This window comes from Gopherus evgoodei, chromosome 10 (genome assembly GCF_007399415.2).
Source record: "Gopherus evgoodei ecotype Sinaloan lineage chromosome 10, rGopEvg1_v1.p, whole genome shotgun sequence".
NCBI classification, from domain to species: Eukaryota; Metazoa; Chordata; order Testudines; family Testudinidae; genus Gopherus; species Gopherus evgoodei.
Window position 1 is genome coordinate 38,906,885 of NC_044331.1, and position 25,294 is coordinate 38,932,178.

Consider the following 25,294-nt stretch of genomic DNA (forward strand, 5'->3'; position numbering starts at 1 on the left):
TACTTATAAGCAACTTGAAGACATTAGGGACCTCCTATAAACTAGGAAATAGATACCCTCTGATGCCATCTCCTGTGAGAGGCTGCCTTCCCTGCTTCCAGTGGATCCAGGGACATCATAGCAGATCCTTTATAGGCATCCATGATGAATAGGGGTCCTACTACAACATGAGCTTCTGCTTCCCTCCTGGAAAGAATCCCTGTTTGGGGGAGAGGCATAAGCAAGAACCCATTAAGTTTTCAGTTTGACTGGTCTTTGGGTGTTCTCATCCCAAAGACAGACTGTTAGAACAAGCCAGACACCTTTCCAGGTGGAGTGGATGAAATAGAACTTACCAAATCCTCAAACTACATGTCTATGGAAGTGCTCTCCTGGCCATCTATTCAAAGACTTCGCTCTCCTGGACTGCCTTCCAAGCAACCCACAGTTCCCAGTCTCACAGCACCCGCAGATGTCTCTGGTGCCTTCCACTGGAAACCAGCTGCAACAGAACAGGAACAATCATCTACAGGGAAGAGTTCTCTATTCTAAGCTGTCTTTCCAGTCACTCCCCTGATGGGATTCCAGTCTACTCACATGTTGCCTGCTTTGTTGAAGGAACAACCCTTGTTCAAGGAATCTGGGGCTTGCTCAGCTGCAGTGACTTTCAGATGACAGGTGATGTAGATCTGGAGGGGAAATGAAAGAGAGATTAGGACCATCCCAGGGGACACTAACACCTGCTTAACCTGGGAGAAAGATGGGGTGTCACTCCTCAGAACGCACTACAAAGTCGTAGCAAAGGCCATCTCGCTGCGGCTGGGGTCTGTGCTGGTGGATGTGGTCCACTCTGACCAGACATATACCGACCTGGGCTGGACCATCCTCGATACCCTGTACTTGATCTGGGACCTCTTGCAGCTGGGGTTTAGGGATGGTCTGTCTTTTGCCCTCCTATCTCTAGACCAAGAGAAGGTGTTCGACCAGATGGACCACAGGTATCTCCTGGGCACTCTGAGCCTTCGGTTTCAGGCCCCAGTTTATGGGGTTTCTTCAGGTGCTGTATGCTTCTGCGGAGTGTCTGATCAAGGTTCAACTGGACCCTGACTAAGCCGGACAGCTTTGGGCGAGGGGTGTGCCAGGGTGTCCACTGTTGGGTCAGCTGTATGCTCAGCTCTTCTTTTGTCTGCTCTGCTGGAAGTTGACGGAGTTGGTGCTGTGAGAGCCGGAGTTGCAGCTGGTCCTGTTTGCATATGCCAACGACGTGCTCCTCGCAGTCCAGGACCCGGGCGACCTGGTGCAGGTGGAGGCTTGCCAGGCCATCTACTCGGCAGCCTCCTCTGACCAGGTTAACTAAGTCAAAAGCTCTAGTCTAGTGGTTGGGGACAGGTGGCAGGTGAGATCTGTCCCACCTGTGCTTCAGGCCATCTGGTAAGGCACAGGTCCGCTGCTCTATCTCAGCGTTTATCTTTCTGCCACACATCCATCTCCGCTGGAGAACTGGCAAGGTTTAGAGGGCAGAGTAGAGGAGCGGCTGTGGAGGTGGACGGGACTACTCCGAGGGAGGGCACTAGTATTGAACCAACTAGTACTGTCCATGCTCTGGCACTGACTCAACACCCTGGTCCTGGCCCCGAGTTTCCTGGCCAACCTCCAGAAGTTGGTTCTGGAGTTCTTTTGGCCAGGACTGCACTGGGTCTTTGCACAGGTTCTCCACCTGCCCCTGGAGGAGGGAGGACAGGGCCTGAAGTCCTCAGGACCACGTCTTCCGCCTATAGGCCCTGCAGAGGTTCCTTTATGGTGCAGGTAGTCTGAGGTGGAGCATACTGGTGCACGCTTTCCTGCGACGCTTCTGAGGGCTCCAATATGACCGGCAGCTCCTTTATCTCCAGCTAAGAGGTCTTCCATAAGACCTCTCTGGGCTGCTGGTCTTCTACTAGGACCTCCTCCGGCCCCAGAAACAGGTCTCGGCAACCAGGTCCGCGGCGGCCACCAAGCGGGCAGATCTCCTCACAGTGCCCCTGCTACACAACCCCCAGCTCCATGTGCAGGTGGCAGAGTCCCCCTCGGTGCGACAGAAGCTGGTCCTGGCAGAAGTCACCAGACTCAGAGACCTCCTGGACTACGACTGGGGAGACTGGCTGGATCCCCTGATGCTTGCCCAGTGCATGGGGCTCTCCAGCCCTCATACTTCAGGAGGTGAGGGCTGCTCTACCGCGCACTGCTCGGGCTTACCTGGACCTCCCCACTCACCTTACAACCCAGGTTCTCTGGACCTTTTCACTGGGCCCCTGCCCCATGAACCTACCTGGCCATCCCACTCCTTCACCGAGAGCTGGCTGCCCAATTTGCAGCCAGATCACTTCCGGATCGCACTGAGGAAACATCTGCACACACTCGTGCTCCACACTCTTCACATCCTCACCCTTGTGTCCAGCTCTGACATGAAGTGGCAGGACCTCCTACCACCTTGGAAGGGTGAGGAACCCCAGTCGGCCAGCCTCTACTCCACCCTGGTCCCAAAGGCCACTAGGGATGTCAGTTTGCGGCTCCTTCATGGAGTCATGAGCATGGGCATATTCTTGGCTTGGTTTGCCCTGTCCCGGACACCTGCCCCTTTTGGGGCGTGAGGGAGACCCCGGCACACATATCTGGAGTGCTCCAGGTTGCAGCCCCTATGCCGGCTCCTCTTAGATATTCTATTGCATTTTTTGCCGCACTTTCCCCTCACCTCTTTATCTACGCACTCCCTATCTGTGGCTCCACAAAGTTGCGGGACCTCCTTGTCAGCCTCCTCCTAGCACTGGCCAAAACGGCCATCTACAAGACCAGAGAGAAGGAGGTTGGCTGACGGGGTTTCCTGCGACTGTGGGACCTATTTCCGATCCTCTATCCACTCGTGTATCTGGGCAGAGTTCCTCTGAGCGGCATCCGCTGGCTTCTTGACATCTTCGAGGAGCAGTGGGCGCTGTCCGGGGTTCTCTGCTGGGTGTCCCCATCAGGTTCCCTTCATTTAGTCTTGTGACCTGACACCCATCCCTGTTATATCTTTAGTTGTCCCCTGTAATTACTTGAGATTCTGGACCTTGTGGATTCTCCCCTTAGGCTGCTGCAGGTATGAGGGAGCCTTGCCTGTGCCAGCTGGGTGTTAACTCCGCAATGCAACCAGCCCATCCACCCCTCGAGCATTCTTCTCTGGGCTAGCCCAGCCCTGTCTTTCGCCTTGCAGGCTGACAATCAATGCACCACAGATTTCAAGTCCCTTCAAAGTGGCCCCCTGTGGGGTCCAGTCCCGATCACTGGATACCCACAGAAATCCCTGATCCCTTGTTTCCAGAGGAACAGCACATCCTCGTTTACCAGTTTGGCCTTAGCTCACCGCTCTTGTATCACACACAACTCTTCAACTCAATTCTAAAGCAAAAGGAGATGTATTTAAGACAGAGCAGAGAGTCAAATAGAAGCCTATGTGAGAGCTGGAAACAAATGGATAGCTATGAAACAAAATCATAACCCACATTCCAGAGCCTACACTTAACTAACAAGTTATCCTCCAGTCTAGAAAAATGTCTCTCACCCAAGTTCCCTCCAGCATTTTCAGCCAAGCCTGGCTGAGACTCCTTTTTCATGATGCCAATTCTCTGTCAGTTTACTTCCTTGGCACCTGATGTCGGGGTCATTTTGCTCCTCAAACATATCAGAATGTCCCTTTGATGTTTACCTACGGCTGGGATTCCCACTTCAATGCTGACTTCCTCCTGTTAGTTTCTTTCTGAAGTCTCTGCCAGCTCCTCATTTGCATTTGACTTATGGCATACAGCACACAATGGTCCACCGTGGAGATAAGCATCGCCCACCCTCCCATCTGCAGGACTTTGTCTCAAGACCCACTACCTTTAAGAAGCCTGCTTTATCTACATGGCCTACAGAATTTGATTTTCAATGCTCCTTTCATATTTCCCATACCTACATCTCACAATGGTTATGATAACCTGTGTGAGCCAGGGTTTCATTAGAGAACTTACATGACATTCTTTTGGTGAACCCAGGGGGTCCCTGTGTCTCCCAGTGCCCTCTGCCAGTTGGCATCATGAGGTTCTTGGATCACAGGTACCCCTGCGGGAATCTAGTGGCCTGCATCAAGGGCAAACTCCAAAAGCTAGTCCATTTGAAGTTATTCAGGTTTTGTTTATTTCTGGTTTGATGGAGGAACCAGTGGAACTGCTGCGAGTCCTGCATGGAATGACAACGTGCCCAGAGAGAAACAGGTATCTGTTCTCAATACCATACCTGTGGGGAGCCCATGGGATGGCATGCAACTGTTCCATTCCACTGATAGCTCTTAATATGTATTTGTACCCACAGCGCTAATAACTGATTAAGGCTTCATAGCCCTATGCTAGGGCAAGGCAGCTCTCATGGTCCAGCATCTTAGAGCTAAGCTACCTGAGAGGTTGCATCATGTTCCTCCTGAGAAAGCTAGGAATAAAACCCAGGTGTTCTCCAGCTGACCCCAGTCACAGCCATGCTGCTCTCTGAAATGAATGCATGGAGGTAATGTGGTTGGTTACCCTTCCTGGGTTTGGGAACTGGTCACTAATTTTGGCTTAGCTGCACTGAACCTCAGAGTCTCCTCCACGAAATGACAGTAATTATTCCTGCTGTTTGTCTAGATACACCCAATAACATTTGGGAGGGAGAGAAACAAGCTGAGTGCAGAGAAAGAAGGTGGATTTGAGGGATGTCAGGGCCTTAGAGCTTCCCAACTAGAGGACCCAGATTTTGGTGGAAGGGCTGGAATTGTGCCAGAGGCAGGGAAAATGTGCTTATGGCATGGAGGCTGGATCTCAGTTAGTCAGAGGGGACAAGAACAGAGGGACCATAGGAATATGGGCTGGAAAGCATTGAGAGAAGTGGTCTGATGGTTGAGACACCACCTTGGCATGCAAGAAACCAAGGTTAAATTCCACACTCTGCCAAAGCCACCCTGGGTAATCTCAATCATCCCAGGAGTTACTCTTTTCCCCGTTTGTGTGAAAGGTAGTCAGCACTCTCTTACCACCCAGGGGTGCTGTTAGGGGCATTTTTATACTGTGGGCAAGGTGCTGACATTAGTCAGCCCCCATCACAACCTTTATAGCTCAGAGTCCCTTCCAAATCTAGCTGCATAGCAAGCCTAGAAGGGCCATTGCTTTGAGTGTTACATTTGGTTGAGGAAAAGGGGCTGCTCCTTCCTCATCAGCTTCAATGCCCCACTGCAGCATCACATGGCAGAGAGGCTGAATAAGCACGGCTGCAGAGCTTGTTCTGGGAACATCCACCATGCTGCTCCCTATGCCCTCCCTGGGCTTGCTAATAGCATGTCTTGTTTGTGCCACCCTGGGCAAGATCTGCTCCCCAGACAGTTAGAGGGGAGAGGTTGTTTGAACAAATGACATCCTGTCGCATAGCAGGGTGGGATGTGTTCTCTACAGTGGTAGGTAAAGAGAGAGAGAGATCGATCAAGATAGCAGAGCCCTTTAGACTTCAGTTTGAGCAGAGTCTGCCCCAGATGCATGATCAGTTTGGAGCAGGCCTCACTGGTCTGCAGCCCAGAGCATGAGCAGAAACTGGAAGATTTTTTAAGAAAGGGATGGGTAAACAAAGGCCCACAGGCCACATCTGGCCCATCAGACCTTTTAATCCAGGACTTGAGCTCCTGATGGGGAGCAGGGTTAGGGGCTCTCTCTCTGCCCACCGGGCACTGCCCAGCCCCCAAAGCCTAAACTCCTTGATGAGCACCAGCTTCCTGCACACAGAGTCACACTGCCCAGACTTGACTGACCTTGCTTACCCAGACTTCATCACACTGTTTCCAGAATCAGAACCATGCCTCTATAGAGTAGTATACCCTATCCCCACAGTGCCAGCTTCTGACCAGACTAGCCAATGATCCTGTGATGCTGCTGGTCTTGATATCAGCCTCCAGACTCTCACAACTGCCCAAGGGCCACACCCATCCTAAGGGGTGTGGTACAGCCACCTTAGTGTCACTGCAGGTAGGGCCCTTAGGAGTCCCCCATACCACCCCGTAGAAGTGATTTCAGTCCATGGTGAGAAGAACTTGGTGAGCCTGCTCACCTTAGACACAAGGAGTGGGGGAAGTTAGTCTAGAGAAGTGGTTCTCAAACTGAAGGTTAGAGCCCTAAAGTAGGTCATGACCCCATTTTAATGGGGTTGCTAGGGCTGTGGTAGACAGGCTGGGGCTGAAGCCACAAACTGAGCCCCCATTACCCAGTGCCAAAGCCCAAGGCTGAAGCCCTTGGTTTAATGCCCTGGGCTGGGACAGTAATTGTCATCAGAAGGAGGTTGTGGTGCCCATTGGTGTGTCCATGATGTGATTGGTGCATCAACCACACCATTCCCTCCCCCACAGAAAGGAAGGCATCTCCCTTGCTCATTAAGAATAAGTCATGGACTAGACTCAATTCACTGAATTTATTTACATTAGAGAGAAGGTACAAGACATGTGACTGCTCAGGCACTAGAATGGCTGCATCTTCTGTATATAAGTATCCCCAGAATGATGAAGGCCAGTGCAATGGCAGCTGCCATGGAGATCAGCCCAGCTGTTGAAGAGAATCCTACAAAGAGAAGAACAGGTGGTTAAAACTGCAACTAGTTGCTTTTCTAGCTACCTCTCCATAAAAATCCACCATGGACTTGTTGGGTACATTAGTGAAGGCCATAGTTAAAGTTGGGGATTTTATTTGAGCTATATTGAAGGGTTCTGATTTTTGAAGTGGTTTTTAGCCATACCAATTGGATAATGTTTACTAGAAGTGGCTGGAGTAGGAGATCAACAACTGTTTATAAATCTCATTAGATAATAAGTTGCAGGGCTCAGGCCAAAACTGGTGTCCCAGGAGATAAGCCCAGGCTGCAATGGCTGACAGACCTATGTTTGACTGGCTCTGGTTGGACTGGTTCAACAAGGAGCCTTGTTGACTCATTCCTAACACCCACTTCTTGGACTAAAGGATTCTTATAGCTGACTTTGCATGACTCATTTCTTTCATCCTTTAGATCAGCTTTTCCAAGCCAACACAATATAGATTAATAAGTGACAATGGAGGCACTGTGTGACTTGTTCACTAGAACTACTTACCCTCTGAGGCTGCCTTCTCCACTGCCATTTGATCAGTTGAGAGATCCCTTGATCCTTGATAAGCATCAAGGATGACTAGGGGTCCTACCACAACATCAGTCTCAGCTTCCCTCACCAAGGGGTCACCTGTATTGGGGAAGAGAAGCACTACTAGAGCACCAATAAATGTCAGGTTAGTCTCATCCATCCCATTTTGGGTGGAAGATTCTCTAGGAACAGTCTGTTGGAGTAAGCCAGACATCTTCCCAGGTGAAGTGGGCACAGAGCCTACTATGCCTGGAGGCCACATCTCTCTGGAAGTGCCTCCCTGGCCATCTGTCCAGAGGTCTGACTCTCCCAGACTGTCCAGCCAGCCCACAGTTCCCAGTCTCACAGCACCTGCAGATGTCTCTGGTGCCTTCCACTGGAGACCAGCTGCAACAGAACAGGGACAATCATCTACAGGGAAGTGTTCCTCTCTAGGCTGCCCATCACTCCCCCAATGGGGTTCTAGTCTACTCACGTTGCCTGCTTTGTTGAAGGAACAAGCCTTATTCAAGGGATTTGGGGCTTGCTCAACAGCATTGACTTTCAGATGACAGGTGATGTAGATCTGGAGGGGAAGTGGGAAGAGGGGTTAGGACCATCCCAGGGGACACTAACACCTGCTTAGCCTGGGGGAATTGACTTGGAGCAGAAATCTGGGAGCTTACCAAGTTCCTAGCATCTCCTTCAAACCTGAACACATCCACCATGAACTGCAGTGTGTCCTGCCTGGGCCTGGGGAATATGAAGGCTGAGGTGGTGTCATCTGACCTACCATCCACCAGGCATCTACACACAAGAACCAAGGGTCAGTGAGAGTTCCTGATCAGTCTTGTTTTACACTAGAAAGGGCTCCCAGTTCTTACCCATTGAAGTCAATGACAGTATAGTGGGGAGAGGAGTTCCTCTCTGGGGTCAAGGTGGCCACGCAGCTGTCCACAAAGAGCCTCAGAGCCACATGGTTCCTGGTGTTGACATCAGCTTAGATATGCATGACCTCCCCTAGCTGGAATCCATTGGAGGGTCTCTCAGCACTCCAGTCATCTGGAAGGCAAGCTCACAGTGAGCAGGACAGGCAGGCAGGGTCAGGCTCCCCTGAAGTCTTCTCCCACCTACCATTCATCAGGCGCAGAGAGAAACTCAGCCCCTCCTCTGCAGACAGAGTGGAGCTGAAGGGAACCCAGGTTGGCTTGATGGCTTTACTGCTCACATTGTCCTTCCTGTGAGAGGAGCAAATCTCAGTCACTGATCCAGATCCCACAACAGGGACTGAATGGGAAGGAGGGGACCTGAACACCTCAGACACTTACCTGGGATAGTGACACTCAATAGGAATCACAGCTGGATTGGTTCTCAGGATTATTGGGTTGCTGGCAGGGCTGGGGTTATAGTTCAGCCTTGTGCTATAAACCAGGGAGTCTGGGGTCATCTGAGAAGAGCCAAACATGGAAAGGTTTACACTAGTGTATGTTTCATCCCTCACTCTCTCAGATCCTGGGAGACATACCTGTCCTCGCTTACAGACAGCCCCACAACCTGAAGCAAATGCTCACCAGCAGCCACACAACAAAAAACACTAGTCTAGGAACCTATCCTTGTAACAAAGCTGTCATAACCTAGTCCCAGATTTGGACCTTAGCGTCCAAAATATGGGGGCTAGCATTGAAAACCTCCAAGCTTAGTTACCAGCTTGGACCTGGTAAAGCTGCCACCACCCAAAAACTTAGAGTGTTTTGGGGCACTCTGGTCCCCCCAAAAAACCTTCCCTGGGGACTCCAAGACCCAAATCCCTTGAGTCTCACAACAAAGGAAAATAAAATAAACCTTTTCCCTTCCTCCCTCCAGGTGTTCCTGGAGAGATACACAGAAGCAAGCTCTGTGAATTTAAACAGAGGGATTCCACCCTCTCTATTTCCAGTCCTGTAAACAGAAGTACTTCCCTCTTCACCCAGAGGGTATGCAAAGTCAGGCTAGTAAATCTAACACACAGATTTCCCCCTGACTTCTTCCTTCCACCAATTCCCTGGTGAGTACAGACTCAATTCCCTGGAGTTCCCCACTAAAGAAAAACTCCAACAGGTCTTAAAGAGAAAGCTTTATGTAAAAAGAAAAAAAGAAATACATAAAAATGGTCTCTCTGTATTAAGGTGACAAATACAGGGTCAATTGCTTAAAAGAAATATGAATAAACAGCCTTATTAAAAAAGAATACAATTCAAAGCACTCCAGCAACTACACACATGTAAATACAAAAAAAGACCATATAAATCACTATCTGATCTTTTGTACTTACAACTGGGAAACAGAAGATTAGAAAGGCAGGAGATAGAAATCCTCTCATAGCCGAGAGAAAGACAGGCAGAAGACCAAGAACAAAGGACTCACACTCCCTCCACCCAGATTTGAAGAAGTCTTGTTTCCTAATTGGTCCTCTGGTCAGGTGTTTCAAGGCTACTCTTTTCCAGGTGTAAGAGACATTAACCCTTAGCTATCTGTTTATGACAAAAGCCCGATGCCAACTCTGTCCATATATCTACTCAGGTGACAACATCATAGGACCTAGTCACATCAGCCATGCCATCAGGGACTCATTCACCTGCACATCTACCAATGTGATATGCCATCATGTGCCAGCAATGCCCCTCTGCCATGTACATTTGCATAGGGATTGTCCGGTTTGGCCAAAGAATAAACAGACACAAATCTGACATCAGGAATCATACCATTCAAAAAAAACAGTAGGAGAATACCTCAACTTCTCTAACCACTCAGTGAGGAACGTTAAGGTAGCAATTTTGCAACAGAAAAGCTTAAAAAACCACAGACTTGAACGAGAAGCTGCTGAACTTGAATTAATATGCAGACTAGGTACAACTAACTTAGGTTTGAACAGAGACTGGGAATGGCTTAGTCATTACACTAATTAAACCTGTTTCCCCATGTTAGGGTATCCTCACACCTTCGTGTCAACTGTCCAAAGTGGGCCATCTTGATTATCACTTCAAAAGTTTCTCCTCTGCTGATAATAGCTTCTCTTAATTAGCCTCTTAAGGTGGAAGTAGCCATACCAACTGTTTCATGTTCTATGTATAAATATCTTCTTACTGTATGTTCCATTCTATGCATCCAATGAAGTGGGCTGTAGCCCACAAAAGCTTAGAGTAACATTTATTTGAGCATAAGGTGCCACAAGTACTTCTGTTCTTTTTACTAGTGTGCATGGCATTTGAAAAGTCATTCAGATGAGTCTAAGAACAGTCTGAGCCAGATGGAAACGAGAGCTCAAGTCTTCCAACAAGGGCCCAGTCAACTGGGAACTGCCTTTGGAAGGGCTGGACACTAGAATCAGGGGATTGCAGAGCTCAGTCTGCTAGTGCAGCCATAGGAATATGAGAGCCAACGTAGTGCTATTTTGCAGAACTCTACTCACTAGTTTCCACTGTGCAGGTTGTGGAGGAATCAGACAGTAAAACCTCCAAGTTTCATCTAGTAGTTTCTTTCAGGTGAATTTTGACCAGGGATTAAGTAAGCCAGTTGTCTGTCCCTTTCTCTCCTGCAGCTTATGTGGAGCTCAGGCTAACACCAACCAACCAGTGTATTCAAGTGAGTGGTCCTGTCTGCAGAGTCTCCAGACAGAGTATGAACATGGGGGTCCAGAAGTAAAGTCTGTCTGAGCCACCAGACCACCCACTTCAGGCTTCACTTGTAAGCCTGCTCCAGGAGCCAAGCTGGGCAGAACTCTTTGACTAGTGCAGGAGATTGGAAGCTAGTAAGAACAACTCAGGAAAACAGGGAGCTGGTCAATGAAAAGGACAAAATCCCACCCATTGTTCCCTACCATACCCCATTTTTAACCCCATCAGACAAGACAGGGTAGTGATGCTAGGAATCAGTAAGGGCTCCTGGCTTGCAAGAATCCTTACCTGCAAGGTGCTGCCACATTCATGGAGACCAGCTTCAAAGGTCACTGTGTTCTCTGCAGCATTAAGGGATGTGTACTGGCAGGCAGCTGGGCCAAGGCTCAGGTCAGCAGCTTTGATCAGTTGCCCCATCCCAAATAGATCCCTGCGCACAGTGATCACCAGCTGAGCCTCTTCACACTGCACCATGACAGGCTGCAGCAGGGACACAGCCCTGAGCTGGGAAGCATCAGCCCAAGCATAGGGATACGGTTGGGCAAGAGAGGGTACATAGGCTTGTCTGCAAGGGGGCTCAGCCTTGAGGATGGGTCTCCAGATAGCTGAGTCCCTCCTAGAGAAATCCCAGGGATTGTAACTGGTCACCTCACTGACCACCCAGCACAGGAGAGCAAAGCCCAGGCTCCTTCTGCACCCCATCCTGCCTGCCTGCAGCAACCAAAAGCACAAAGGGAAATTGCTACTCTGGGGCCTTTATAGTCTGACCTAGAGCCAGGTGACAACTGTCCCAGGTAATTAACACCCTCCCCTAATCTGCAGTCAGTTGGGGCCCAATCATGCCCACTGCCCACACTCTGAGCAAGGAGATGGGAGGGCCAATGGGAATCAGCCCCACCTGTTGGTCAGTTCATCAGCTGCAGTTTGGGTAATTCCTGCTGTTTCATTCAATGGAAGGCTAAGGGTGGGCTCCACCACAAAGGAACCCAGGCTACCCAATCCCAGATTTAGGCCTGTAAATCCTGGGTTTGGCTTCACTGTGATCCACAAACCACACAGTGAACTCTGTAGGTTCCTAAATTCACTCAGCAGCACCTAAGTTTTTACAGTATAAAGTTTCTTAGGTGCCTGTGTTTCAGCCTTTGGGCTCGTACTCAGCTGCCTCCCTCTAGGAGTCTGGGCACTTATCTCCCACCTAAACCAAGAATGATCCATGAGCCAGAGAAGTTAGGCATTTAGTTTCCTAAGTCACACGCGGGGCCCAATCCACTAATTGTGCTGCTTACCAGCATAGGCCCCATTCACAATGGAGCAGGATGTGGCATCCACCTCAAAGCTTTTAGTCCAGTGGTTAGAGCATTCACCTAGAATGTAGGAGACCCAGGTTTGATTCCCCCTCTCTACTGCAGGGGAGAGAAAGGATATGAACAGGGGTTTCCCATCTCTCAGAAGAATGCTTGAACCACTGAGCTAGGGGGAGTTCTGATGTTGGGCTTCCTTCTGCTCTCCCATTCAAGCTGTTCTGTTGTGGATAAATAATGAAAGAGGGATAAGATGCCAGTGCTCCCACCTCCCACTGGGCTACAGCAGCGTTCCCGGTCACTTGCTCTCTCAGTCTGACCCAACGACTGTTTCACTGTGGATAAGTGCGAAACTGAAATCTGTTCAAGGGGAAATGTGTGTCCTCTCTAATATCCACATAACTAGCCAGATGAGTTCCAAAACTGGTGTTCTCGTTCCAGGGTTGGGGTGGAGTTTGCAGGGTTGAGTTGTTTTCCCCAAAGTGTTCCCTACATCTGGCCCCATTTCTCCCCTCCCCCATAATGGTTTGTTTTTCAAAGCCAAGAGAGGGCCTGTCCTGGGGGAGGATCCATGTGAAAATGAGATTCCTGGAGTAGGGCTGTGACACTTCTGAGGGCAGCCAGGGTTGTGTGTCACCCTAGTTGCCACCTGCCTCCTGTATGAAGGAGCCTTGCTTTGCACGCAGTGTGCAGCGGCAGTCACAAAAGCAAATTGGATGTTAGAAATCATTTAAAAAGGGATAGAGAATAAGATGGAGAATATCTTATTGCCCTTATATAAATCCATAGTACGCCCACATCTTGAATACTGCGTACAGATGTGGTCTCCTCATCTGAAAAAAGATATACTGGCATTAGGAAAGGTTCAGAGAAGGGCAACTAAAATGATTAGGGATTTGGAATGGGTCCCATGTGAGGAGAGATTAAAGAGGCTAGGACTTTTCAATCTGGAAAAGAGGAGACAAAGGGGGGGATATGATAGAGGTATATAAAATAATGAGTGGTGTGGAGAAAATGAATAAGGAAAAGTTATTTACGTGTTCCCATAATGTAAGAACTAGGGGTCACCAAATGAAATTAATGGGCTGCAGGTTTAAAACAAATAAAAGGAAGTTCTTCACACAGCGCACAGTCAACCTGTGGAACTCCTTGCCTGAGGAGGTTGTGAAGGCTAGGACTATAACAGGGTTTAAAAGAGAACTGGATAAATTCACGGAGGTTAAGTCCATTAATGACTATTAGCCAGGATGGGTAAGGAATGGTGTCCCTAGCCTCTGCTTGTCAGGGGGTGGAGATGGATGGCAGGAGAGAGATCACTTGATCATTACCTGTTAGGTTCACTCCCTCTGGGGCACCTGGCATTGAACACGGTTGGTAGACAGGATTCTGGGCTGGATGGGCCTTTGCTTTGACCCAGGATGGCCATTCTTATGTTCTGTGCCAGCTGGGTGTTAGCTCCCCAAAGCAACCAGCCCACCAGCCCCTCAAGCATTCTTCTCTGGGCTAGTCCACTCCTGTGTTTTGCCTTGCAGGTTAACAATCAATGCACCCCTGACTTCAAGTCCCTTCAAACTGGGATTCAGCCCTGATCAGTGGATACCCACAGAAATCCCAGATCCTCTGTTTCCAGAGGAACAGCACATCACCATTTACCAGTTTGGCCTTAACTCACCACTCTTGTATCACACACAACACTTCAGCTCAATTCTAAAGCAAAAGGAGATTTATTTAAGACAGAACAGAGAGTCAAATAGAAGCCTGTGTGAGAGCTGGAAACAAACAGCTAGCTATGAAACAAAATCATAACCCGCATTCCAGAGCCTACACTTAACTAACAAGTTATCCTCCAGTCTAGAAAAGTGTCTATCACCCAAGTTCCCTTCAGCATTTTCAGCCAAGCCTGGCCGAGACTCCTTTTTCATGACACCAACTCGCTATCAGTTTACTTCCTTGGCACCTGATGTCGAGAGGTCTTTTTGCTCCACAAACATACCAGAATGTCCCTTTGATGTTTACCTACAGCTGGGATTCCCCCTCCAATGCTGACTTCTTCCTGTTAGTTTCTTTCTGAAGTCTCTGCCAGCTCCTCATTTGCATTTGACTTAGATGTTGTATGGCATAAAACACACTATGGTCCACCATGGAGATAAGCATCGCCCACCCTCCTGTCTGCAGGACTTTGTCTCAAGACCCGCTACCTTTGAGAAGCCTGCTTTATCTACATGGCCTACAGAACTTGATTTTCAGTGCTCCTTTCATATTTCCCATACCTACATCTCACAATGGTTATGATGACCAGTATGACCCAGGGTTTCATTAGAGAACTTACATGACATTCTCTTGGTGAACCCAGGGGATCCCTGTACCCACCCCCGTTTCTTCTGCCAATTGGCATCATGAGGTTCTTGGGTCCCAGGTACCCCTGCAGCAATCTAGTGGCCTGCATCAAGGGCAAGCTCCAAAAGCTAGTCCATTTGAAGTTATTCAGGTTTATTGCTGTTTAGTGGCACGACCAATGGGACTGCTGTGAGTCCTGCATGGAATGACAGTGTGCCCAGAGAAAGAGAGAGAGACGCCTGTTGTCAACACCATACCTGTGAAGAGCCCATGGGATGGCATGCAACTGTTTCAGTCCGCTGACAGCTCTTAATAGGTATTTGTACCCACAGTGCTAATAACTGATTAAGGCTTCATAGCCCTATACTAGGGCAAGGCAGCTCTCATAGTCCAGCACCTTAGAGCTAAAAGTTACTTGAGAGTTTACATCATGTTCCCCCTAGGAAAGCTAGGAATAAAACCCTGGTGTCTCCAGCTGACCCCAGTCACAGCCATGCTGCTCTCTGAAATGAATGCATGGAGTTAATGTGGTTGGTTACCCTCCCTGTGCTAAGCATGAGACCACAGTCTCCTCCCACAGCTGGGTAGAGAGCCCAGGAATCCTGATTCTCTGCCAAGCAGCTGTAAAGCCCACTTACAGAAAGGTTAGGTCAAGGGTCAGAGGACTGTGTCCAAACCAGGTGACTCCCGTGGGTGTAATTTTGGCTCCACATGATGGAATTGCTCTTTTCCCAGTTTAGTGAAGGTTGCAGCTAAATTTCTATTTAAAAACCAAATTTTGCATCCTTTCTTCAAGGCACCCTAGAAAGCCAGAAAATTGGCAGGTCAGGCAGCTGACAGCTCAACCAGCAGCAGTACCTCCAGGCACCGAATCCACACCCCTCATGAAGCACAAAATTCTTTGTTTGGGAACTGGCCACTAATTCTGGCTTAGCAGCTGAACCTCGGAGTCTCCTCCATGATACAAGGACAGTAATGATTCCTGCTCTTTGCCTAGATACAGCCAACATCATTCGGGAGAAAGAGAGACAAGCTGAGTGCAGAGAAAGGAGGAGGATTTGAGGGATGTCAAGGCCTTGGAGCTTCCCCAGTGAGGGACCCAGAGTTTACTAGAAGGACTGGAATTATGCCAGAGGCAGGGAACATTTACCTACAACACAGGGGCTGGATCTCAGCTGGGCAAGGGGAGAAGAACAGAGGAACCATGGAAATACAGGCTAGAAAGCAATGAGAACAATGGTCTGATGGTTAAAACACCACCTTGGCATGCAAGAGATGAAGGTTAAGTTTCACATAGTGCCAGTGCCTTCCTGGGCAATCTCACTTCATGATCCTGTGTCTCCTTCCACCCTTGTATGATGGGGGTCAGCCCTCCCCTGCCTCCCAGGGTGCGGAGAGTCATTTGACACTGTACATGAGGTGCTCTGACCTTGGACAGCCCCAAGTCCCTTCAGCTCACAGGTGCATAGCAAACCTACAAGGGCCACTGCTCAGAGAGTTGCATCTGTTAGAGGTGCTGCTCCTGCCCCACTATCTTGCCTGCCAGCTTCAGTGCCCCACTGCAGCATCCCATAGGAGAGGCTGAATAACCACTGCTGCAGAGAGCTTGTTGGGGGAAAATAAACTCTGCTGCTCTCCTCAGCACTGCTGCCAATGTTTGCTTGTGCAATCCTGAGTAAGGTCTGCTCCCCACCCACCTAAAGGGCAGATGTTGTTTGAACAAATGACATCCTGTCACCTAGGAGGGTGGGCTACTTTCTACCACTGGAGAGAGCACAATGGAGCAGAGCCCTTTAGACTTGGGTTTGAGTCGAAGCTGCCCTGGGTGCATGATCAGGTCAGAGCAGCCCTCACAGGTCTGCAAGTCATGGCCTAGAGCATGAACTGGAAAATTTTTTTAGATTCCTTTTGCATGAGACCAGGACTGGCATGCACAACTAAATCCAGCGTAAGCCAAAGGAATTCACCCCAGAGGCGATCTCAGTCCATGGTGAGAAGAACCTGGCTAGCCCACTCACCTGAGAAAGAAGGATTGGGGCAGTTACCTGAGAGCAGCAGTTCTCAAACTGTGGGTTGGGACCCCAAAGTGGGTCACCACCACCCTTTTAATGGGTTTGCCAGGGCTGTGGTAGGCTGCCTGGGGCCAAAGGCACAAACTGAGCCCTGGAGCCAAAGTCCAAGGGCTTCAGCCCTGTGTGGTAGTGCTCAGGCTACAGGCCCTACTCCCTAGGGCTGAAGCTCTTGGGGTTTGACCCCCTGGGCTGGGGCAGTAATTGTCAAAAGGGGTTGTGGCCAATGAAGTTTGAGAACCCCTCTCCTAGAGCTTTGCCTAAAGCCAGTCAGAGTCAGGAGGAACTTCCTCCTGAAGTCTGTTTCACTCAGGGCACAGTGGCTGGGGGATATTGTTCTCTCTTCTGCTAGAGCCCTGTAATGGTTACAGCTGCCAGCTGGACTGTTCAGGAGAGAAATTCCCCTGCCCTTTGCCTGTGAGAGATACCAGCCATTTGACTCTGGGAACCTGAAGGCAGCAAGCTCTATTCTCCCCACCCTCCCATGATCTCTCCCTATTCAGCCCATTTGTGTGTCCATGGGGTGGCTGATCCATCAGCCACCCCATTTTCTTTCCCAAAGTAGGTGGGGAGGGCACACACCTCACTTGCCCATAAAGAATAAATCATGGACCAGACTCAAGTTATTGGATTTATTTAGACAGAAGGTACAAGGCATGTGACTGCTCAGGCACTAGAATGGCTGCATCTTCTGTATACAAGTATCCCCAGAGTGATGAAGGCCAGTGCAATGGCAGCTGCCATGGAGATCAGCCCAGCTGTAGAAGAGAATCCTACAAAAAGGACAGGTGGTTAAAACTGCAACTAGTTGCTTTTCTAGCTACCTCTCCATAAAAATCCACCATGGACTTGTTGGGTACATTAGTGAAGGCCCTAGTTAAAGTTGGGGATTTTATTTGAGCTATATTGAAAGGTTCTGATTTTTGAAGTGGTTTTTAGCCATACCAATTGGAGTCCATCTACTAGAAGCAGCAAAGAGTCCTGTGGCACCTTATAGATTACAGACATATTGGAGCATGAATTTTCATGGGTCAGTACCCACTTTGTTGGATGCATGTGAGTATTCACCCACAAGAGTTCATGCTCCAATATACATCTGTAACCTATAAGGTGCCACAGGACCCTTTGCTGCTTTTACAGATCCAGCCTAAAACAAGGCTGGCCCTCTGATAACTTGTCTACTAGAAGTAGCTGGAACAGAAGATTAGCACCTGTCCATAAATTCACTAGTTAATTGGCTATAGGTCTCAGGCCACAACTGGTGTCCCAGCAGATAAGCCCAGGCTGCAATGGCTGACAGACTTATGTTTGACTGGCTCTGCTTGGACTGTTTCAATGAGGAGCCTTGTTGACTCATTCCTAACATCCCCTCCTTGGACTAAAGGATTCTTACAGCTGACTTTGCTAGACTCATTTCTTCCATCCTTTAGATCAGCTTTTCCCAAGCCAACCTAATGGAGATTAATAAGTAACAATAGAGGCACTGTGTGACTTGTTCTTCGCTAGAACTACTTACCCTCCGAGGCTGCCTTCTCCGCTGCCATTTGATCAGTTGAGAGATCCCTTGATCCTTGATAAGCATCAAGGATGACTAGGGGTCCTACCACAACATCAGCCTCAGCTTCCCTCACCAAGGAGTCACCTGTATTGGGGAAGAGAAGCACTACTAGAGCACCAATACATGTCAGGTTAGTCTCATCCATCCCATTTTGGGTGGAAGATTCTCTAGGAACAGTCCGTTGGAGTAAGCCAGACATCTTCCCAGGTGAAGTGGGCACAGAGCCTACCATGCCTGGAGGCCACATCTCTCTGGAAGCGCCTCCCTGGCCATCTGTCCAGAGGTCTGACTCTCCCAGACCGTCCAGCCAGTCCACAGTTCCCAGTCTCACAGCACCTGCAGATGTCTCTGGTGCCTTCCACTGGAGACCAGCTGCAACAGAACAGGGACAATCATCTACAGGGAAGTGTTCCTCTCTAGGCTGCCCATCACTCCCCCAATGGGGTGCTAGTGTACTCACATGTTGCCTGCTTTGTTGAAGGAACAAGCCTTGTTCAAGGGATCAGGGGCTTGCTCAACTGCAGTGACTTTCAGATGACAGGTGATGTAGATCTGGAGGGGAAGTGGGAAGAGGTATTAGGACCATCCCAGAGGACACTAACACCTGCTTAGCCTGGGGGAATTGACTTGGAGCAGAAATCTGGGAGCTCACCAAGTTTCTGGCATCTCCTGCAAACCTGAACACATCCACCATGAACTGGAGTGTGTCCTGCCTGGGCCTGGGGAATATGAAGGCTGAGGTGGTGTCATCTGACCTACCATCCACCAGGCATCTACACACAAGAACCAAGGGTCAGTGAGAGTTCCTGATCAGTCTTGTTTTAAAGAAAATAGGGCTCCCAGTTCTTACCCATTGAAGTCAATGACAGCATAGTGGGGAGAGGAGTCCCTATCTGGGGTCAGGGTGGCCACACAGCTGTCCACAAAGAGCCTCAGAGCCACATGGTTCCCAGTGTTGACATCAGCTTGGATATGCATGACCTCCCCTAGCTGGAATCCATTGGAGGGTCTCTCAGCACTCCAGTCATCTGCAAGGCAAGCTCACAGTGAGCAGAGCAGACAGGCAGGGTCGGGCTCCCCTGAAGTCTTCTCCCACCTACCATTCATCAGGCGCAGGGAGAAACTCAGCCCCTCCTCTGCAGACAGAGTGGAGCTGAAGGGAACCCAGGTTGGCTTGATGGCTTTACTGCTCACATTGTCCTTCCTGTGAGAGGAGCAAATCTCAGTCACTGAGCCAGATCCCACAACAGGGACTGAATGGGAGGGAGGGGACCTGAGCACTTCAGACACTCACCTGGGATAGTGACACTCAATAGGAATCACAGCTGGATTGGTTCTCAGGATCACTGGGTTGCTGGCAGGGGTGGGGTTATAGTTCAGGCTTGTACTGTAAACCAGGGAGTCTGGGGTCATCTGGAAGGAAGGGACATTGGACAGATTAAGGGCAAATAGTTAAGATCAATATTAACAGGTCTCAGCTGAAGACAGTTCTCCAGCCTACAGAAAGTGGGCATATCTTTCAATAAGAGGTTCCTGCGATCATTCTGCTGTAGCAGCCATCAGAATACTGGAGCTACCACAGTGCCCTGTTTTGCATGACTCTGCTGACTAGTTTCCTCTGTGCCTGTTCTGAGGCAAGTGCCATAGAGTAACCCCCAGGTACAACATACTCACACCACTACTCAGATTGAGCTACCAGAGAACAGAAACACATTCAGCTGGCCCCTTCCCCTCTGCAGTCTTTGCAGAGCTCAGAGAATTCAGGGTGCCAAACTGCTTTACTGGCAGTAAAATTCCCTGGCTTGGACTGGGCACACATGTCCAGTGGTGAAATCTGACAGCCACCATGGCTCCCTTCCCATACATGTTCTTAAGCCTGCTTTTAGCACAGACATGAAATTCTCAACTATAAGGAGACTGAAGACTAAGAAAAAATAGACACCCCCTCCCTCCAGAGGGATAGCCAGTTGGTCAGTAACTGAACCAAGGCCTGCACAGTACTGTTACCCTTTAAAATCCACACAAATAGGAAGTTCCTGGTTTATATGAAGTTGCCTTACCTGTAAGGTGCTGCCACATTCATGGAGCCCAGCTGTAAAAGTCACTGTGTTCTCTGCAGCATTAAGAGACATGTACTGGCAAGCAGCTGGGCCAAGGCTTAGGTCAGCAGCTTTGATCAGTCTCCCAGTCCCAAACAGATCCCTGTGCACAGTGATCACCAGCTGAGCCTCCTCACACTGCACCATGACAGGCTGCAGCAGGGACACAGCCCTGAGCTGGGAAGCATCAACCTGAGCCCAGGGGTAGAGCTGGGAAAGAGAAGGCACATGGGCTTGTCTGCGAGGGGGCTCAGCCCTAGGGGCAGGTCTCCAGATAGCTGAGTCCCTCCTAGAGAAATCCCAGGGATTGTAACCAGTCACCCCACTGACCACCCAGCACAGAAGAGCAAAGCCCAGGGTGCCTCTATACCCCATCCTGCCTGCCTGCAGCAAACCAGCATAGAGAGAATCTGCTGCTCTGAGCCCTTTATACCCTGCATCTAAAGCCAGGTGACAGCTGCCCCAGGTAATTATCACCCTCCCCTATCCTGCAGGCAGCTGGGGCCCAATCACATCCACGACCCATCACTGGAGCAAGGAAATGGGAGGAAAATGGGAATCATCCCCACCTGTTGGTCAGTTCATCAGTTGTATTCTGGGAGATTCCTGTAATGTTTCGTTCAATTAAAGGCTGAAATATTTTGATGTGGATGTGAAATATCAGCTGTGCAGCGTCTGCAGTGCTGATGCTCAATGCCAAAGGGGATTTTTACTATGGAGCAGTGATCGCTGCAATATGGTTACGTTTGTGACACAATTTCTGTTTAAATTCCTGGTCTCTGAATTTTGCCTCTTATCTGAACTCGGTGTGGTTATCTGCTTGGTGTCCTCATCTGGTTCCCTTTGTTTGACCCTTTGACCTCACTCCTGTCTCTGTTATCTCATTAGTTGTCCTCTGGAATCAATTGGCTTCCAGGTCCTGTGGATCCTCCGCTTAGGCTGGGGGAGGTCCTTCTGCCCACCCACTTCCTGGATCCCAATAGGATCTGAACTCAGCAGGGTTATCTGCTCGGTGTCCATGTCAGCTTCCCTTTGTTTAGCCCTGTGACCTCACTCCTGTCCCTGTTTTATCTTTAGTTGTCGCCCGTACTCACTTGGAATCTGGGACTTGTGGATCCTGCCCTTAGGCTGCAGGGAGGTCCTTTAGTAGTGAGCGGGCTTCCTGGATCCCAAGGGGATCTGAACTTGGTCTGGATAGTCAGATCAACTCCTAAACTGGCATTCTAGTTCAGCAGCTGAGGTGCGTTTTGGGATGCAAACTTGAGTTCTTTTGACCAAAGGGTTTTCCAGCCACAGCTCTCCCAAGTGGCCTGGTTTTAAATGTTGAGTATCCTGTTTGAACAGCCTTATCATGATATTTTTGCACACCTAGGAAATGATTGGGGCGGGATCCATGTGAAATGGAGATTGTTGGGCTACCCCTGCTGAGGGCTAATGTCCACGAAGAACAAGTTCCAAAACTTAGGCTATCCAAAATCATTGTTTTATTTCTGGTCCTGGGGAATGGCCCAGGGGTTTCCTGTGAGCCCTGCATGCTGTGCCTGTATACACAGCTAAACCCAGGACTCCTCTTTCAACCAGGCGCAGTGGACTGGGCTGGGAACCATGACCCAGTTCCTCAAAGGTAGTTAGGCTCAATGGAAGTTAGGAGCCTAAATACTTTGGAATAACTCGGCCCAGGAGACTGTAAATTCAAGAGTTGTTGCTTCCAGTGATGGCTGTTCATATTTACGTGTATTTGTATTTGACTGTAGCTTCCTCTGCATGCACTAGGGGAGACAGGTCGCATTCCCCCCTGTTTTACAGGTAAGGTCACCAAGAGGCTGCACAATGGTCCTCTTGGGAAAGATCACGTTAATATCTAGGTCATTAATATGGCAGACCTGACTATCATCCACTGAGCCAGGCTGGCTGTTGAAGCGAACATCCAAAGCATGTGGTTGGTTGTCCTGTTAGTAGCCACAGCTCTACCCACTAGAGAACACTTCCATTCCTGATACAGGCACAGAACTCAGGCAGCCTGAATCTATTGCTGTCTAAAAAACCATTGAACAGTCCACTTACACAGTGGATTAGCTGATTGGGCAGAGGGCCATGGGCTGGTTCTAAAGGGCCTGCATTAAATTGGATGCCGATCACGGTTGGGCATTTTATGGTGCCACATGATGGAATTTCTCTGTGGCCAGTTTCATGAAGGCCACAGTTAAATTTATCTTTAAAACCAAATTTTGCTCACCCTCCCCCCCCAAAAAATATTACTTACATGGGAATTTAGGTAGGTGGCCACTAATTTTGGCCCTTTGCCATTGTACTTCAGTTCCCCTGTGTGAGATGGGGATGATTACACCCTCCTCCCTAACGGCAGTTTTGGGTAGATAAATGCAGTCATATTTAGGAGGCAGAAAGGAAGGATGTCAGGGGCTGGGAGCTGTCTAGAGTAGAACATAGGGCTGTGTTGAAAGAGTAAGGAACGGTGGGAAGGTTAAAGTTGTCCTGGAGGTAGCTGAGCAGTCAGTATCTTGACAGCACCAGGTGTGGGGAGGCTGGGAGAAGAGAGGGGTTGTTAGTAATACAGGCAGGGGATAGAGCCAGCTCTGCTCTTTTGAGGGCAGTGTGTGCAGAACCCCGCTGCTGACCTTCAGCTGGGCAGTTGGGTGTTCTTGCAGTTGAAGCACTGGCTTTGGACTCACCAGTTGATGGTTAAATTCCTGGTTCTGCCACTGTATTCTTAGGCGACCACAACCATGAGGCCCCACTGAACTTGAATTAATATGCAAATTAGATGCAATTAACTTAGGTTTAAACAGAGTGGGAATGGTTGGGTCATTACAGTAATTGAATCCATTTCCCTATGTTAAGTTCTCCTCACACCTTCTATGGGTCATCTCAATTATCACTTCAAAGGTTTTTTTTTTCTCCTGCTGATGATAGCTCATCTCAATTGATTGGACTCTTCCAGTTGGTATGGGTACTTCCACCTTTTCATGTTCTCTGTATGTATAAATATCTCCTGTCTGTGTGTTCCATTCTATGCATCTGAAGAAGTGAGCTGTAGCCCACGAAAGCTTATACTGAAATAAATGTTAGTCTCTAAGGTTCCACAGGTACTCCTGTTCTTTTTTGCAGATACAGACTAACACAGCTGCTATTTTGAAACCATGTCACAGCCTCTCTATGGCTCAGTTTCCACAGGTGTAAAACAGGGATAAAATTTCTTCCTCACATCTTGTGTGAGCAGAGAAACCAACTCTGTGGGTGCTCTGGGGCTGGAACACCCATAGGAAAAAATGGTGGGGGCTAAGCACCCAGTGCAGCCCAATGCCTCCTGCCCACCAGCACACCCCATGGATCAGCACCTCCCCTTCCCTACACCTCCTGTGAGCAGCTGTTTTGCAGCATGCAGGAGGAAGGTGTGAGAATGCAGCATGCTTGGGGAAAAGGGGTAGAATGGGCAGAAAGAGGCAGGGCAGGGGTGAAGTGGGGGAATGGGGTCAAGCACCAGGCCACCCAGAGGATTCAGGGGGCAAAGCAGGGCAGATGCAGCACTTGTACTCACCTGGTGGCTGTCTGGGTCTTCAGCAGCAGCAGGCCCTTCAGTGCTGCCAAACACCCAGAGCAACTGAAGGATCCCCTGCGGCTGAAGACCCAACCCGCCACCAGGCCAGGGCTCTCAGGGCCCCTATGGGGCCAAGGGCAAATTGCCCTACTTGCCCCTCCAGCCTGGGCAGCCCTGGCCAAGCATCCCCCAGCACTGTGTATATCAGGATCTCCTCCCTCCTGTTAGTGAAGTGCCCAGGTAGCATGGCAATAGGGAACAGCATAAAAACCATTAGTGATGCACCTCCAGTTTTAGGTTCACTGGGGCACATCAGCCCTTCTAAGGGCATGTCTACACTGGCACTGTACAGCACTGCAGCTTTCTTGCTCAGGAATGTTTTTAAGGTCAGGCTTGACAAAGCCCTGGCTGGGATGATTTAGTTGGGAGTTGGACTAGATGACGTCCTAATGTCCCTTCCAACCCTGATAGTCTATGATTCTATGTGAAAAAACACCCCTGAGTGCAGCAAGTTTCAGTGCTATAAAGCACCAATGTAGACAGTGCACCAGCACTGGTAGCCTCACCCCTTGTGGAGGTGATTTGGAGCCCTAGGAGAGCTCTCTCCCAGTGCTATGCCATGACACAAACCACAGCCAGTGTAGACTAGCCCTTAGGTAGTAGCCTGTGTAGACTATCAGCCTTGAGTAGGGAAAGCCGCATCAGCTCCAGGCCAAAGGCAGTGGTGTTGGTCTTGATGATGTAAGGACCTCACATGATAGCAGATCCACAGCAGCCCTTGCTAAGCTTTACCAAGGATTCTTCACTCATCCCACTGAGTGCGCATCCTCTGCCCAGTGTTAATTTGGTTAGTTCCCCTCCCAGCCCTTGGACCTAGTTATGCCTTTGCCTGGCAGATTACATGGTCTTGTATATGCTATTACACACACACCTTCACTAACTTAAGCTGTCTACACCACAATCCTAAGTGGACCTATGTTAGGTCACCTTACAGCCACTGCATTAGTTTACCACCAACCGGAGGAGGATAATGTGGACAGCAGCCACAGTGGTAGTGATCCTGGTAATGACATGGTACTAGCTGGAGAGGGGCCCACCTGGGGGACAGAGCCAGTGCTTCTCTCCTCTGTGCTCCTAACCAGGAGTGCAGCTGCCTAGGCTTCTTGCTTCAAAGAGATCCACACTTCAGTCTAGCTGGCTGCCACACTCCTGGCAGCAACTCTGGGGGAATAGGGTTCCCAGTGGGGAGCCCAGGTAGCAGCCCAAGCCAGGATGGAGTGGAGACAGGACCAGCTTTAGCAAGTGTAGGGCTGAATTCATGGGGCTTATACTCACCGGCCAGCGCTCTGAGTCTTCAGCAGCACTTGAGATTGCCATGCTCTGCCAGGGCCCATGGGGCTTACTGCACTCCACACAGGGGAGCAGGGCTTGTTGCACTCTGGCCAGTCCTCAGGTTGTGGGGATGGGGGGTGAAGCAGGGCCATGTGCTTAGAGCTGTCTGCCCACTTTCTGGCCAGGGGAAGGGGTGGTGGGGCTTGCTGGGCTTCTGCTGGGGTAGCAGGGCCATGGGGATTGCTGCGCTCCAGCCA

The 25,294-nt window shown here is 49.6% G+C and overlaps 1 protein-coding gene and 1 pseudogene across 1 annotated transcript; both read right to left on the minus strand.

Moving 5' to 3' along the window:
* Window positions 1–6,495: 6,495 nt before the first annotated feature.
* On the minus strand, window positions 6,496–11,487 carry LOC115658812 (annotated as a pseudogene).
* Window positions 11,488–18,000: 6,513 nt separating this feature from the next.
* LOC115658994 (zona pellucida sperm-binding protein 3-like) lies at window positions 18,001–20,524 on the minus strand. The gene is made up of 8 exons (XM_030578644.1): window positions 20,111–20,524; window positions 19,345–19,463; window positions 19,151–19,254; window positions 18,901–19,078; window positions 18,703–18,823; window positions 18,511–18,602; window positions 18,280–18,422; window positions 18,001–18,134 (listed from the first exon to the last, which is right to left on the minus strand). Exons 1-8 carry the CDS (start codon window positions 20,522–20,524, stop codon window positions 18,001–18,003), a joined length of 1,305 nt encoding a protein of 434 aa, XP_030434504.1.
* Between the last annotated feature and the right edge of the window lie 4,770 nt (window positions 20,525–25,294).